Source organism: Geospiza fortis, unplaced genomic scaffold, assembly GCF_000277835.1.
Source record: "Geospiza fortis unplaced genomic scaffold, GeoFor_1.0 scaffold224, whole genome shotgun sequence".
NCBI lineage: Eukaryota > Metazoa > Chordata > Aves > Passeriformes > Thraupidae > Geospiza > Geospiza fortis.
Window position 1 is genome coordinate 1,686,267 of NW_005054448.1, and position 16,681 is coordinate 1,702,947.

The window sequence follows — 16,681 nt, forward strand, 5'->3', positions numbered from 1 at the left end:
TTGGCAGTGTTCAAAACCCCTCTTGGCAAAGGTTTAGATTTGAAATTACTGAAAGCTGCTATTTCAGGTGTTTTCCTAGGAATGTACTACAGTCACCTGTTTTAAATGAAGCTGTGTCACAGGGTACCATTGCATCTGTGTGAGGGATGGTGGCCTTAAACAAAAAATGAATATGAATTTTATTTATTTTTGGTATTTATTTTGAAAAGTTTCACCATTAAGACAGACTCAGATCTCATATCTGCAGATGATCATTGTGTAGGGTTCATGCGTGCATGGTTCAGGTCTTCCTAATATTTGATATTAGTAGACAGTCAACTGAACATTTTAAGGAATTCCACTGTCTTCAGCTAACCATTTAAGCAGAAGTCAAATTCCTCATTAAGATAAAGTACATAACTGCAAAGGACTTGATGAGGGCAGGTGGGGAATATAAAGCAGGTCAAAATTGAGAGGGGTGGTCAGGACCATGGTATAGGCTATGCCTTGCAGTAGTTACTGGTTTGGACCTCACATTTGAGGATACCTTCATACTGAGGCTGAGTATCCTTATGAAAAATCCTCAGCGTCGGTATCAGGGAAGCTGTGGAACCTGATTAATTTAGTATGTTGAAGAGCAGGACTTGTTTGTGAGACACGGGGATTTTGTTTGATTTATAGCACAAAGAGATCAAAATCTCAAGGCTTTTGGCCTTAATGGAGATAGAATTGCTGGTAACCAAAGATTCAGATTGAGAAATCCCTGTGGGCTCACAAACATACTCGAGGCCAACTTTTCTTGGAGTCATCTGCTGCATAGATAAGGGAGAAATCATGCAAATTGATATCCTGACATTCCAGAAAAAAGAGCTCTGCTTGGGCTGTATGTTGTATCCTCCAGATTTTGAACTTAAGGAGCAGCCTTGCGAAATTTGGAATTAGGAGAACTTTCTAGAATCAGAATATCAAGACTGTAGTTTTGTATTGAAATCTGAATTTCCATGCTTTATCTAGAAAGGGATATATAGCTGGAAAATACAAACCAAAATAGCATGAGAAAGGACCGGTCTGGATGCAACAGCACTCTCATAAAACTAATTCACTGCATAAAAACATATGAAGTAAAAACCAGAATCTGTTCTGAAGGAGAAAACATATTAAAATGAAAAATTCTCTGTCCAGCCTAAATTACTATTTGTATTGCAAAGTTTTTGTATTTTGTTCATATTCAGTTGTAATGCTTTTTCAGCAAATGTATTTTTCAGAAGCAGCAGTTTAATGCTCAAGGGTGCTGGCCTTCCGTACCCTCTCTCTAACACCAGCAGATAGTATGCTTTGTTTCCAGCATCCCTAGGGGCTCTGTTTTGTCCCCTACAGGGCACTGAAGGAGCCCAAGGAGCTGAATTTTATCTTTGGGGTGAACATTGAGCAGCGTGAGCTGGACGGCATGTTCATTTATAACTGCAGTCGGCTGATCAAGATGTATGAGAAGGTGGGCCCACAGCTGGAGGGTGGCATGTGAGTCCTGCAGATTTTTCTGCATCTTTGCTTAAGCTTGGCACATTTTTCTATACCTGACTTTGGCTGTGCAATAGCCATGTTTTGCATTAATCATTCTTCATGAGCCTGAGGCCTGCTCATTTTGTCAGTCTTCAGTTTGCATTCTGACAAATAAATTATATGTAGTACTGCCTCATATTTTCCTGGTTTCTTGATAGAGAGTTCTTGACACAAATTTTAGACATTCCTGCAGCAGTATGAGGAGCTTGGCATTTGGTGCTGATGAATGCTGGTAGTACTAGTGCCTCATTCCAGAGACAGGCAAAATAGGTCTTGACAGCAAGTACAAATATTTGAGCCCATCTTACATTTTGCATGACAGTTCATGTTGCCAGCCTGTTGGTTTAATCTGTGTCCTTCTGTGTCACTCTGTGTCCCTCTTCCAGGGCATGTGGAGGAGTGGTAGGCGTGGTGGATGTGCCCTATTTGGTTCTGGAGCCAACCCATAATAAACAAGACTTTGCTGATGCCAAGGAGTATCGACACTTGCTGAAGGCCATGGGAGAGCATTTGGCTCAGTATTGGAAGGATGTTGCAATAGGTAGTGAAGCTTAACAATTACCAGAGTCTGGAGGGAGAGATTTGGGTGGCTGAAGGTCAGCCAAAAGTGCAGATGGTGATTTTGTGATAATGGCTCCATATTGAGTGGGATATGGTTTGTTTTCCAGCCCAGAGAGGTATCATCAAGTTCTGGGATGAATTTGGTTATTTATCAGCAAACTGGAACCAGCCTCCGTCTAGTGAACTGCGTTACAAGCGCAGGAGAGCCATGGAGATCCCCACCACTATTCAGTGCGGTGCGTCTGATCCAGCTGCTTCTCTCTGGGGAAGGGGAGAGCATTTCTGGCTGCAGATGGGGACAGTTAAATGCGTAGGAGATTTGGGATGGACTATCATCCCTTCCTAGGGCCTGTCTCCTCTGCAGTTTGCCTTTGTCTGCACTCAGTGGTATTCTGTGACAGCCAGGCATAAAGCTCCTTTCCTGCGCAGTTCGCTAGTTCACTAACTGATCTTCACAACTGATCTTCTGACAGACCAGGGCAGGTATGGCCAGTAGCAGTGTTGAGAGCAGGCTTAGAAATGTCATATGAACTGGAACTCGCCAAAGGCACCCATCCCAGCACCAGAATAAGATCTGAAACATCCTCACAAGCAATGGGAAGTGGCCAAGTAATTTGTACCCCGATGCACTGGCCTGCACTGTGTCAGCACAGAGGGAACCTTTTACAGTTACCTTGGAATTTAATGCAAGTTCTCTTCTGTGCACCTCTAAACAGCTGTGGCTAAGCCCTTGTTAGAGTTATGGGAAGCTCCACACCATCACTTTATCACCTGGTAGAGGGACACCAAACTCCTTTATTTTCTTCCCGGGACTTGAGGACGTGGTTGTAGGAAGGAATGTGAGGCAATTCTTGTGGAATTATTTGTTAGGCTCTTCTGCCTTGATGGTTGTCTCAGTCTTTTCAAGGTTATTTTGAAGGGGGAGGGACTTTTTTCTCCTTGTCTTCCCTTGTTGATATCCTTCCAGAGCCTGATTTAAGGACATTTGGATTTTCTTGGCAGAACTTGATTTTGTGAAGCTGTTGGTTTCCTGGTAGGCTAGCAATACTCTGGAAGAAAAATTTGTGTTCCTGGTTCATCAAAAATTTAGTAGATTTTATTTTTAAAGTGGATATGTCTGTGATTTGTGTTACTTTGGTATCATTGAGAGACAGCCTGACTGCTGGGCTGAGCTGTGATGTCTGGACTGGCTGTTCAATTCAGTTTGTATATGTCATAGTTGCAGCAGGAGTGTGAGATCCTCTGGTGTTGGTTGGTGCCAGGCTTCATTGCATTCTTGTTAGGTAGGGTTGTCTTTGAGGGTTTCATTCAAGTGTTTTGTGAGCACAAATAAATAATTGACTCAATTATTCTGTGACTGTCTCACTTTCTTGGCCACTAGTCTTACTGTTGTTGGATACACTTTGGTGTGGTACTTGGGCATTAAATGGGTTATGGGAAAAAATGATGTGTCTCAGGCTGTGTATTTCTGACTTGCAAAGCATCTGTCTGACAGATGTCTGTCTGAAGTGGCGGACTCTCCCATTCCAGCTGAGCTCAGTGGAGAAGAACTACCCTGACACCTGGGTGTGCTCCATGAACCCTGATCCTGAACAAGACAGGTAAGAATCAGTTAATATTAAGACTTTTCTGCAAGGTGCTTTATCTGCACATTTGGAGCTTTTTTCTGGTCGTCTGTTCTTTGAAAACAGTTGGAGGGATTCTGTACCTTTAAGTTGTGCTCAGAGTCTGTGAAAAGGCAGCAATGGCAATTGTATAGGGAGCTGAATGCTGGGTGGGCATGTGCAATGTGCAAATTGCAGAGGACATCATCAGCAAGTGACAAGTGATACCAAACTGGGAGGAGCAGCTGACAAACCAGGCAGTCATAAATCCCTCCAGAGTGACTTGCCGGTTGCAGAAATGGGCCAGCAGAAGCCTATCCTGACATTCAACTAGGAAAATGCAAATTCCTGTCCTTGGGGAGGACAGCCCCAGCACTGGTGTGTGCTGTCCACCCCAGAGCTGATCAGGTTCAGGGTGTTCTCATCAATGTATAGAAACATATAAAGACAGGCTGCAAAAAGCACAGAGCCTGGCTCTTCCCAGTGGTGCCTAGTGCCAGAACCAGACACCAGGAGCACAAACTGGAATGCTGGACGGTCCCTCTGCACATCAGAAACACTTTTTTCCCTGTGAGGGTGACCAAATCCTGGCCCAGGTTTCTCAGGGAGATTGTGCAGTCTCTATCCTTGGAGATATTCCAAGATGTGGTCCTGAGCTCCTGGTCCTGGGTAACCCTGCTTGAGCAGGGAGGAGCCAGGTAGACCCCAGAGCTGTCTCTAGCCTGTCAACCAAGTGATATGATGAAATTTGAATAATTGGTTGTTTTTCTGTACTGGCACCAGAAATACTATTATAGGTTTAGATTATATTAATTTTGCCATGGGCAGGATAGATGGCAGTTGGAGAACTGTCATGGTGCAGGCTGGGAGTTACGTGAGTTCAGGGGGGCTTTGCAATTGCCTTTATTGCTCCTACTGCTCCCACCCATCAGACACCAAACTGCAGCAATTCCACATGCTTGGGATGAGCCCAGGAGGGACATTTTGCATGCTTGAGGAAGCAGCACAGTGGTTCATTTTCCAGTGATGTGTGTTACAGTCACAAAATGTAGGTAAAATGTAGTCATTTATTTGAGTGAGGAAAATGATTTCTTTAAGTTGCTTCTCTTTGGAAAGCAGCACTGCTGGAAGCCAGTTCTTGTCTGTACTGTGTAAGGAAGGGAAGCTGCTTCTCTGTAAGTCAGGTCCCTTGGCTCAGAGCTTAAAGACAAAGGGGATGAATCCAGGCAGTAACCTCTGACTGGAATAAAAAATTTAACATCCATGGCTGAAAATCTTACAGAATATTGATCCTATTTCAAAGTATTGACTTTCTGACTTCTTCCTTTTGGTACCTCCCAGTGGAGAATACCTGTGCTGACTTCTCTCTTTGCTCCATATGTATGTAGAGCTCCTGCTGTAGAGCTCTGAGGAGCGTGGTAGTGCTGAGGATGTTCCTGGACAAAATGCTGGGGCAAGGCTGAGCCTGGAACCTAAGGGGCTGGCACATCCCCAGCCCTTCAGCTAGAAGGAGTAGCGAGATTCAGAAGATGTTGCTTGTAGACACACACAAACACAGACAGACCATGTGTGTATGTACATCCAGTCCCACAGATGGCACAAGTGGGCATGTGCAGTGCTCCCATAGACCACACCAGCAGCTTCATCCTTTTTCCCTCTTGGCTCGTCAGGATGAAGGATCACTAGTGGAAATACTCATGCCCATACCTGGCCTTCAGATCCCGTGCCTGTGCCCTTACTTCCACTGGGATAGATGGGCCCTGAGGCCTGCAGTCCCAGGGGGGAGGTGTACAGACCTCCTTCTGTGTTTGCACATAGCGCACACACACTCCAGACCTCCCAGTGTCTCACACTGGGGATCTCTGTCTTGATTGGATCAGGATCCTTGCTCTTCCCCACGTGCTTTCTGTCTAGAGACACCCACAGTTCTGCCTACACCCCTATGCTCATCTCCATCAGCTGTGAGACTCACCCATGTCTACATGTGATCAGCTCCTGAGGGTCACCCTTAGACATCCCCTCCCTTGCTCCCAGATAGCCTCCTGGTTGGCTCCTCTGGCCTGAGGTTCCTGTGGTTCATATTCATTCACTTGCCTGTAGTCACAGCAGCTGGTGGCGCTCAGGCCCATGAGTCACTGGGACCAGTGGTCCCTCTCCAGCTGCTGACACTTGCACTCCAGTACAGAGGCCCTCGCCTAGGAAAGGGGGAGATGTGGAGGTTAGTACACAGAGGTGTACTGTCCAGCCAAAGGTTTATGTACAACTGGCCCTTGTTATAGTGTATTTTTCCCATATTTGTTCTTCCCAAATAATCTCAGTCCTTTCCTTTACTTGCTTTTGGTTCCTGGTGTTGGTCCAAAAGATGTTTCAGAGGGCTGCCCCCATTGACCAGATGCCAGAGCTGAGGCAGCTGTAGGACAGTCTTGGCAGGACCCCAAAAGGGGTTTCTGTTCCTCTAAACAGATTTGCATTCCACAATTCCCAAAAAGCCCAGTTCACATCCCCTGAGCTGCCTTTGGGCCTCTGGGCTTGTGGAAATGGACCCTAGATGGGCTGGTAGCTTCTGGGATGGCCTGAGGGTAGCCATGGAAGGGTGTTATTCAGGTTCCCTCACCTGCCATTATATTCGTGCACTTCTGTCTGCAGAAGTGGGGGTTTTTATTGTATCACCTACCAGGAACTTGATTTACTGATGAAAGAATTCAGGTCTTTTATTTGCAATACCTTGAAAATTGGGGGTGTGTGGGTAGGGCTGCTTTTCACGTTGAGGTGTTGTTTGGAGTGAGTCCGAGTACCTCCGCAGTGCATGCTGTGCCATCCTACATCCCCTGTGCAGGAAGCTGGGAAAGGGCAGGTGGGGCACTTGGCACTGGTGAGCCAAACTTCTGGTCATTTTAGCTTCAAAAGGGGTCTTAGGAGTCTTACTCTGGGAGAATAAATAACTCCAGGACATTTCTTGATTAAGTAGGCTTATATGTGCTTTCCAGCAGCAAGTGCAGTTGTGTCCTTTACATGAAGTAGAAGTTTCTCCAGCACTCCTCTGGTTTTTGGTTGGAGCACATTCCAAGTGCTGCACTGTTGAGTCCTTGTGCAGAGTTTGGACATCTTCATATCTGTGTCCTGACCATTACAGGTATTTGTTGTGTCTGAAGGATGACAGGATTTGAGAAGCACATGGGTGGCATCCTCAAGCTTGTGTACTGTGAGGCTCTGTGCAGGGTCTCATCCAGCCAAATTGGAAATGATGCAATGTCAGAGCAATCTCAGGTGTTGAGACTCTCCTGGCATCAGAGGTCATATGGTAGTTTTGGCTGCCTCAGCACAGTGTCTACTATTGGCACTGAGCTGTTCCCTGCCCTTCTGGTTTGTCCACCTACACTTCAGTGGCTGCTTGTGGCATGGTGTTCCAGATCATGGGAGCTGAATGCCCTTCTCAGTCTGTGTCATGGGAAGCAGTCACTCCCTCCAGTGCCAACCATCTCTGTTGAGGTCAGCACCAGGAGCCACTGTCACTCAACTTTGTTACAGAGAAGGCAGTGTCCCTGTTTCATACTGTGAAATAATGTCAGGCTTGCTTGCCTCTATTCTCCTATCTGATATCCAGTTGGACCCCAAATGTCGTTTGGATGGGTGGCTGAAGCACCAGCTGAAGATGATTGTGTGTCTCAAAGCTCCTTGAGCATTATCAGAGTCTTGGTTTTAGTCCATTCTGACTACCAAGATAATACATTTGTTCTGATTTGCTGCCTTCAGTGATGCAGTCTCTGGGTTTAGATGCCATGAGTAGTCTGAATTTTTCTTGTCACAGAACTCAAGGTGCTTTAGTTCTTTACTGTGATGTAAGACATAGCTTGGCAATGCTTCCAGCCTTGCCATAAGCTGGAAGATGCATTTCTGTGCTGGGAAACCTGTTTATGGTGCCACTTGTTCAACTTTATCTTTGGGAACTGCAGGTTTTGTGTCACAGGCAGTCATTTTGCAGTGATGATACACACTTTCTTAGCCAAGGAAGTAACCACTCTATGGAAAGTGCTTCAGCAGGGAAGAGGCTGATGGAGGAACTGCTGCTTGTGCTCCTTCTCACTCATAAAGCTGATCAGAGTGTATCTGATAGATACAGGTCTTGACAGAATCATCTCTCCCCAGCTTCTTGGAGCTTTGAGTGTTCTACAGTGAGAGCAGGGTTCTCCCTTTACTAGTAAGACTTACATCTTCAGGTTACCAGCTTGGTTCCACTGTCCAATGAGATCTGCTGCATCTCTTGTGTTGTAAAAGGGCTGTCTGCTGCTTTTCTGGCTCAAATCATTCTTCCATGACTTTACCCCAGCAGTGCTGATCCTCGTCTGTCTTTCTGTGATTGTTTGGTGATAGGAGATGAGCCTGGGCTCAGTCCCCTCTTCCTCCTGGCAGTGCTCCTGAGGGCCAGTTGCTCGTCCAGCACGTCAAAAGGTGATGCCAGTGCATTTGAGAGACTACTTCCTGCCTCTCTTTTCCTTCTCTCTCAAGGACTCTTCTAGGATTCTGCACCTGAGAGGACTTGGGAGAGTAGGATACTCACCACTGTTGTCGGCTGTGGGCTGAACAGCTACAGGAAAGCAAAGGACAAAGCAAATAGCTACAGGATATTGCAAAGGACACTGCCTGGCCTTGAATGGCAAGGCAGAAGGCATCTGAGACTGGAAGGCTTGTGGTAATGTCTTAGTCATGGGTTTCTGGTACTGTGCTTTCCTTTATGAAGGGAAAAAAGTATGTAGAAAGAAGAACTGATATGAAGAAATAAGCTGATAGGAAGGAAAATTGCTGAAAAAGTCTGGCGTACAGATGCAGTACAGAAGCTGTCACAGCTGTCACAGTTCTTGGGCTCTGAATTGGTGATTTCCAGCATAAATGCCTTTTTATTAGCAACTGTATGCTTTTGATCCTTCATTCATATTTCTTTTCCAAGACGAAAACCACTGCTTTTGAGATTGTGGCTACTGCAGGAAAGCAGGTGGCTTTCCTGCTGCCTTTGGAATGGTATGTTGGGATAATCCTGCATGAGATGACACAGGTTCTGCTGTCCTTGCTGAGGTTGTCTTGCATTCCCTCCATTCTAGATGTGAGGCTGCAGAGCAGAAGCAGAAGGTACCACTGGGAACTCTAAAAAAAGACTTGAAATCAAATGAGGAAAAGCAGAAACAACTGACAGAGAAAATCCGTCAGCAGCAGAAAAAGCTGGAAGCTCTGCAGGTGAGTCTGGAGGTCTCCAGCTAAGCAGAGCAGGTGTGTTGGACTTCCCTGTGCAAAGGGCTGCTGCTGAGTCTGAAACCATCTATGCTCCTTCATAGGGCTGGGGCTGTTGTAACAACAGAAATTGATCATCTCATCTTGCATTTAATTTTCTGTTGGGAAAATGGAAATGACACATGAAGGAATGTCTCTTGAAGAACACAAAACACACCATATATTTGTTTGGTTTATCCTGGAAAACTGCTGGGATGGGTTCAGGCAGCCCCTGGCAGCTTGTAAACATGAACTTTCTGATCTGTATTTTTTTGTTGTTGTTGTTTTGGTTTGGTTTTGGGTTTTTGTTTGGTTGGTTGGTTTTGTATTTGGGTTTTTTTTTTCATTTTTTAAAATTTTTCTTTTTTTGTTGTTGTTTTTTGTAGAAAACCACTCCAATTCTATGTCAGGCTGACTTAAAGAAACTACCTCTGGAAGTGACTACACGGCCTTCAAGGGAGGTAAATGGGATCCTGCTGTAGGCTTTTTACTCCTTTGTGGTTCCTTAGCTGTTCTGAACAGCAGTTCCCCACTCTTCTACCCTTCCTCTCTCTCTACCCTCCTTTGTTTCAGCACACCCGAACTCAGCGCCCACGATCTCCTCCTTTGCCTGATGTAATCAAGAATGCTCCCAGCAGGCCACCAGGATCTTCACCTCCTCACAAGTCCTGCACTCAGCTGAAAAAAGGTTCTTCAGATCGTCCAAATACCAGCTCCCCCAAGCTAGCCAGCATGCTCTTCAAGGAGGAGGCCAGCACTTCCAGGACACACCATCACACTGTGACAGCTGGGAAGTCTAACAGCACTTTAAAAACGCTTGCCAAGCCAGGTACAAGCATGAAGTCGCTCTCTGGCCAACAGAGCCCCAAAAGCTCGTGTGAGACACCCAATCCAAAAGCAGCCAAGGTGCCAGCAGTAAGGAAATCTGCCTCTGGCAAATGTTTACAGGTAAGAATCAATGGGATGAAACCCCTCAGCTCCTCACCCACTGTCCTGCAAGCCTGTCTGTTCTCTATTGTGATATGTGCACTCTGGGCACTGCACAGGACAAGAGAACTTCTACTTTGCTCTTGGGTTAGGGTGCCATTTACACTCCTTGAAAAGACTGGTCTCATCTCTTTCCTGTTAGACCAGATTGTTTCGCCAGGGAAAAAATAAGTGCATGGAGTGGTGGGGTGAGTGTTTGCATGATGATATACCACCTCTAAAACCTTCCAGAAAAGCTCATTAACTACTTAACTACCAAATTAAATACAGAATGTTGGGTTTTTTTCTGGAGGGTTGGTGGTTTTTTTTTTGGTGGCTACAAAGTCTCCCTTGAGTTTTTTCTTTCTTTTTGGTTTGTTTCAGTTTTGGGGTTTTTTTGTCTTTTTTTTTTCCCTAATAAACATGCAGTTTGACTTTCCTTATCTCACATAGGACAAGACATCAGATTATGCTTCTTCTTTTTTGTTTTTTTTTTTTTTGTTTGTTTGTTTGTTTGTTTTTGTTTTTGATTTTTTTTTTTTTCTTTTTTTGTTTTTAACTTGGCTGCAAGAGCTAGAGCTTGTTTTCTTCCTTCAGGCCTCCAGCACTCGAAAGAGGGCCTTGAACATTCCAGAGGATGGGTCTGAGGAGGAGGGTGAGCCCAAAAAGGAGAGGACAAAACGAGGAAAATTTTTGGCAGTGAAAGAAGAGAAGGATTCCAATGAGGTGGTGGTGGAGGTAAGAGTGTGTTGGTTTCCCCAGCAGAAGGTCTTTGTCAGGTGTTTATAATCTTGATGGGAGGTGACTAATATGAGCTCTCTCTGCTCCCAGCTCACAGACAGTGCTGGAGAGGAAGAGTTGTTGGAACTGAAGAAAGCACAGAAAGGTGAGAAATAAGCCCTTGGGCTGCCAATGTCTGACATAAAAAAGAACTGTTGTACCAGTTAAACGTGTGCTTTCATTAATGAGATTTTAAAATAAAAAATAGTGTAGATTTGAATTCCAAACCCCAAAATTACTCTAACTTGCATGAAAAATTTTGGCTGAGAACCCTTTGATTAGACCAGTGGCAATTGTGGCATGGAAAGGTGTGTGATTGATGGTTATGTCATGTTGTCAGGGGTGGGCTGGGCTGCAGGGTGTAGCTGATCGCATGTTCATCTGTCCTGAGTGGATCATGCAGCCATGCCAGCTGGAAAATGCTCAGGACTCGATCCAGATCTGCACTGCTCTGAGAGAAGAGTGACTGGGAGACCCCAGGAAAGGTGATAGCTGGGGTGGTACTGCACCATCTGCCAGAGCAGGGCATCTTTTCAGCATGCTTCCAGGGAGCTGTCTGGAAAGTGGCCCACTAGGGACATGTGGCAAATTGTCCTAGAGGCCATCATGAGACTATAAAGCCAATGTCAAACAGCTTGGAGTACAGGAGAAACCTTCCATCCAGAATTGCCAGCTCATTTCCATGCATCTTCATGTTTCTCAGCAGGAGCTGACCTGTGAGCCCATTGTGTTTTGATGGTGTCTGTACTGCTTGAGGGCATTGTCACAGGTTCAGGTGTGCTCCCTGCTGAGGTGCCTGAATCTCTAGAGCCCCTGTAAAATGTGCTTTCCAGCAGCTGAATGTTTACAAACACCTTTGCTTCCCCCTCACAGATAAGGGGCTGCACGTGGAAGTGCGTGTGAACAAGGAATGGTTCACAGGCCGTGTCACAGCTGTGGAAAGGGTCAGGCATGCAATCCGGTGGAAGGTGAAGTTTGATTATGTCCCTACAGACACGACACCAAGGGATCGCTGGTAACTATCTAGAGCTACTGAATTTTGGAGGCTTGGGTTTTTTTTGGGGAGGAAGGGCCTGTTTTATTGCCATAGATCCTGAAGACAAATATGCTGTTGTCATGTCAGGAAACATGTGAGGTCAAGACTGTCCAGGGCTACATAAGGAATGGGCATGACAGACTCCATCAGTCTGTCACTCTCATGCCTGCCCTGGAGACAGCTGTTGTGTGTCTAGAGGTCTATGTGACACTTGGGTACAGGTTCTGATGAAACTGTTAACCGTGTTTCAGGTATGTCCAATATAAAAAAAGATTTCTGACATTCCCTTAATACTTTTTCTCAGGGTAGAGAAGGGCAGTGAGGATGTAAGGCTTATGAAGCCTCCCTCTCCTGAGTACCAGGCTCCAGACACACAGCAGGAAGAAGAGGTGGTCATGGCTGAACCTTCTACCTCGGATTGCATCAGAATCGAGCCTGACACCACTGGTCCCAGCAGCAGCCAAGAAACAGTTGACTTACTAGTCCAGATCCTTCGGTGGGTTCACTGCAGATCTTGTGAGCTCTGCAGTCTGATTGCTTCAGTCTGTGAAACTCCCAGCTCTGGCTTTGCATTTTGTTTTCTTGCACAGGAATTGTTTGCGATACTTCTTGCCTCCAAGTTTTCCAATCTCCAAGAATGAGCTGAGTTCCATGAGCTCAGAAGGGTTGTTGGCATTTCCCTTGGTGAGTTCAGTACTTCTAGAAAAGTAAGTTTATGTGTTTTCCCCACACATATTCCATTCTTATGGCAAATGTGCGTCTTGCTAATGCAGGAGTGCACTCTTGAAAAAATAATTTGGATCCTTGGCAGACTAACATAGCTGAGGAAAAGAATGAGAGCTCTGAGAGATGCCTTGAGTCTTGTAAGAGTTGTCTGAGGATTTTTTAAATTGCCATGCATGTGTGTGGGAATGCTGTTGGCTGCTACTATCTTAAATTCTTAACCATTGCTATTAAACTTCTGAAAAAGAGAGACCAGGTTACGAGTTTGTAGAAGCAAGAGGTAGACATATCTGCTTGTTTTGCTCCCCGCCTTATAACTTATCTGGAGACAATCTTAAAAATTATAAATAATAACAAATAATTATCCCCAGATACACAGAATATTCTGAATTGGAAGGAAGCCACAAGGATTATTGAGTCCAACTCTTAGGTAAATGGCCCATACAGGGTTTGAGCCCACAACGTTAGTATGGATTCAATCTGCTTTATAGGCCATTTACTTTAGTGTGAGAGCACATTGAAGTAAACCCCTTCCCACTTCCCTGGGAGAACAGGTTGACTGCCAGCAAGTCAGCTGCACACCATAAGACTTTTGACTTCTGCTTATTTGAGGACAGGTGGGACTGAGCTTCCACCAGCAGCCTGGTACTGAGAGGAATGTTACCTGGTACCAGTGCTGGCTGCAATGCGGGGCAAGGGAACTGGCCTCTCTTACTTTTTCCTTCTCCAACATAACACCAAGAGAGACCTTTCCAAGGAGGCACATGTAAAAAGCCACCTGCAGATGAGCACATGACTAAAGCCTGTTCTGTTTTGCACTCCCAGACTCAAAGTGTGTGTATTGGCAGTCTCGTCTCCTCCCCTTCTGTTAACTCAGGCATCTGCTGGCATTTGCTGGAGTTACTATTCCTGCTTCTTCTGCTTCTTCTATAGGATGCCTTGGTTGTATCTGGGGCTTTTGGTTAGTGTAGCTGTCCCTACCTTGCAGTGGGAGGCTATGATATCTGGGTGATCTGTACCAAGGATACTTACAATTTACAGGGGATGTCAGGCCTGCAGCATATCTGTGGGTTCATGCTTTTTAAAGTACACTGCACCCTTAATCTAAATTCAAGCAGCTTTGGGGGCAGTTCTGGTATTGGAAGAATGTGAAAAGCTGTGTGAATTCTGTGCTGGCTGGTGTAGGCAAATCAGATGTAAATACGAGTGTGGGCAGAGTGTGCAGGGGCACACTGCAGGGAGGAAGTGATCATGGGGGCCAGGAGTTTGGATCTTCTACAGCCTGTGAATGCTTATGTTTTTGTTGATGCTTGATGCTTTCTCTTAACGTGACATCTTGTGTTTTGTCTACTACAGAAAGAATATTTTAAGCAGTATGAGGTGGGTCTGCAGAACCTGTGCAATTCATATCAGACACGTGCCGATGCCCGGGCCAAAGCCTCTGAGGAAAACCTCCAGAACTTAGAAAGGAAGCTGAGGGAAACAGAGGAGAAACTGCAGAAGCTGAGGACTAATATCATGGCCCTTCTGCAGAAAGTGCAGGAGGTGGGTGAGGAGTAGCAGCAAACCCTGAGCTCTCTCAGAGTAGCCACCTGGCTCATCCCCTCCAAGCATTACAAGTATTTCACTCCAGTGTCTCACTGGGCTCCAACTTCCTCAGCTCGGAACAGCTTGGCTGTCACTGCCCACACTTGGGATCCAGGCCCTGAGAGTCTGATGGGTGTTAATTCTCACATGAGAATGATTTCTCATGGTGTGCATGTTATGCACAGTTTCTGTTTGTTCTCTGCTGTGAGGCTGCTTGAGAATTTCCCCAGGCATAGGCAGTGCTCATCAGGGAATTTTTGCCACATTCCTGGGCAGATTCTGAACTCCACATATAGAAATGCAAACCTTTAAACAAACAACATGAAAAAGTGTTGTGGTGAAATTGATAGATTACTTATACTATTAAATGAAAATAAAAATGTATAATTAAAACATTTAAATAAATAAACTAACTCTAAACTAAAAAACTACTTTAATAAAATCAGGATCAACCTGGAAAGGCTACTGAAAGCATCTGAAAGCAGTTTCACCCTGTTAGGAAAACATATTAAATCTAAAAGAACCCCAACTAAATCTGCCTCGACCAAAATCAGTACAGTAAATATATCACTTGAGTGTGTTGTTTGAGCATCAGGTGCTGATGGGTTTCCTGTGTTGTCTTGCGGATGCTGACAGGGAAAGCTAGGGGTGCTGTCACTGCAAGCTGTCAGCAGCTGGAGGGTGCTGGAGGTTGGAGCATAGAGGTTGAGAAGGCCAGATGTAACAGAGGGTGCTAAGCTGCTCTGGCTCCTCTTTTCTTGTGCTGTTCCTCAGTATTCACTTCTCACTAGTATTCCTTGTTGCTTTGGTTTCAGGACATTGATATTAATACAGATGATGAACTGGATGCATATATTGAGGACTTGATCATGAAAGGTGACTGAGCAGCCCCAGCACAAGCTGTGGAGAAGTGCAGAAGAGCTGGCTGCTGCAAAGGGAGATGTGGACCTCTGTGCAGGTGGACTGAGGCAGCTGATGAGGAGAGAGTTTTTTAGACAGTGCTCATGTTGGTGTACAACTTGTTCCTGTGACTGTACATGAGAAACATTTGTGCTGTTGGCAGGAAAATTTTTAATTTTGTAGTTCTCTGAATCTCTTCCTTTTGTTTATAAATATTTATTTTTAAAAGAAATGGGAACTGTGCCTGTTACAATGGCTGTTTTTAGTGATGTAGAAGTGTGAGTACTGCTTTTGCAACTCAAGTATATTCATATGCTAAACCTGGGAGCTCAGAGCACCCTGCTTAGCTTACTGGTTCTCCAGCAAGAACCTGGCAGCAATTAAAAAATAAGCCTTGAGTTGTGGCAGAGGGGGTCAGGCTTTTTTTGTGGGAGATACTGAACTTGAGGTAGAGAAAGCTAAGCCATGAATTGGAGCTATAGAAAGGAGATGTCCTTGTATGAGTGTGAGTAGAGGGGATGGAACGTTGGTGGAACTCGGAAATTTGGCACTGGCACCTGCAGTGAGCTTCCTGAACAGGAGGTTGCTGCAAGTGGGTGAAACTGCCACCATGGTAATAGCCAAGAGGCTGAGGTCCTTCTGGAAGAGGATCACCTCCTGGACTGCTCACAGTGGGCTGTGAGCATCAGAGGAAGAATGCTGGCGTTTGGGTTCTCTGCTTGCAGTCACTTTATCACTCACTTCTGCTGCTGTTTCTTTGAGACATAATTACAGCATCAGAAGAACTCCTCATCCACCTGACAATAAAGTGACCCCTGTTCTATTTTCACCCCCTCAGTTTTGTGTTGCTTTGCTCAGTTTGCTCTACCAGGTAATTTTATTATTAGAGATTTCTAATTATTAGAGAGAGGCTATTTGGAGCCTTCGGAGCCCTACACTGCTGATTGGCATCTGGCCCTGTGCCTGCAGCAAGGAAAACACCTCTCCCTTATCCTTCAGCTGCAGCCAACTCCTGGTGAGCCACTTGTGGCCAAGGGGACTTGGTCAGAGTTTGTCAGCTGGCCAGCAGCTTCGCAGGCCTGCTAGGACAAAGTGTCTGTGGACTCATGTTCGGAAATTGGAGTCCCCTGCAAGCCAGATGGTTGTAAACATGGTGTAAAGCAAGCGGTACCCACTATCAGGGAGGTCATGTGGAATGGACCCTGGGGATCGACACCTGGATGTGTAATAGACGTCTGGCAGCAAACCCTTCCAAATTAAATATCTGTTGCACCAAAAATCTTTGGCACTAATTGTTTATACTCCTGAAGAACTCCCAAGTTTCTACACACCACAGAAGAAGGGGAAGGCTTTTGCTTATTACCTGAATTCCAGGTGCTTATCACAGCACATGGTGAGACTGCTTCCATCCAGAATCTGGGCCTGACATCCCACAATAAAGGTAAGGAGTATTCCCCTCTCCTCATACACCCTCCTGCACAAAGCGGCAGCATTCCTTAAGCAAAGGAGCAGGCTTCACCAGTTTCCATTTCCTCACACACACTGGAGATTTATTAGTTGTGATGATACACTGCAGTTTCTGATGAAAATAATCCAGAGAAGATGCATTTTATTAAGGTGGAAGAAGTCTTTGTCCTTCTCAGGAGACAGCAGACATTCTAAAGAAGGAGATTTTGTTATATTGCAGTTCAGAGCTGCTGCTGCACTCAAGCTTTAATTTCTG

The 16,681-nt window shown here is 45.4% G+C and overlaps 1 protein-coding gene across 5 annotated transcripts in view; it reads left to right on the forward strand.

Moving 5' to 3' along the window:
* MORC2 (MORC family CW-type zinc finger 2) overlaps positions 1-15,795 on the forward strand; it is a 42,161-nt gene extending 26,366 nt beyond the window's left edge. For 3 of the 5 annotated variants that reach the window (XM_031062437.1, XM_005427600.2, XM_031062438.1), the window contains 14 exons: positions 1,357-1,497; positions 1,926-2,080; positions 2,208-2,336; positions 3,596-3,701; positions 8,801-8,933; positions 9,353-9,427; positions 9,540-9,914; positions 10,530-10,670; positions 10,764-10,818; positions 11,586-11,727; positions 12,053-12,244; positions 12,339-12,432; positions 13,828-14,016; positions 14,874-15,795. In XM_031062437.1, the coding sequence (XP_030918297.1) occupies positions 1,357-1,497; positions 1,926-2,080; positions 2,208-2,336; positions 3,596-3,701; positions 8,801-8,933; positions 9,353-9,427; positions 9,540-9,914; positions 10,530-10,670; positions 10,764-10,818; positions 11,586-11,727; positions 12,053-12,244; positions 12,339-12,432; positions 13,828-14,016; positions 14,874-14,942 (1,996 nt within the window). In that variant the 3' untranslated portion in view covers positions 14,943-15,795. Of the gene's footprint in view, positions 1-1,356; positions 1,498-1,925; positions 2,081-2,207; positions 2,337-3,595; positions 3,702-8,800; positions 8,934-9,352; positions 9,428-9,539; positions 9,915-10,529; positions 10,671-10,763; positions 10,819-11,585; positions 11,728-12,052; positions 12,245-12,338; positions 12,456-13,827; positions 14,017-14,873 lie in introns of all 5 variants that reach the window. The other 2 variants (XR_004082416.1, XM_031062439.1) reach the window with 2 other exon arrangements.
* The last annotated feature ends 886 nt before the right edge of the window (positions 15,796-16,681 follow it).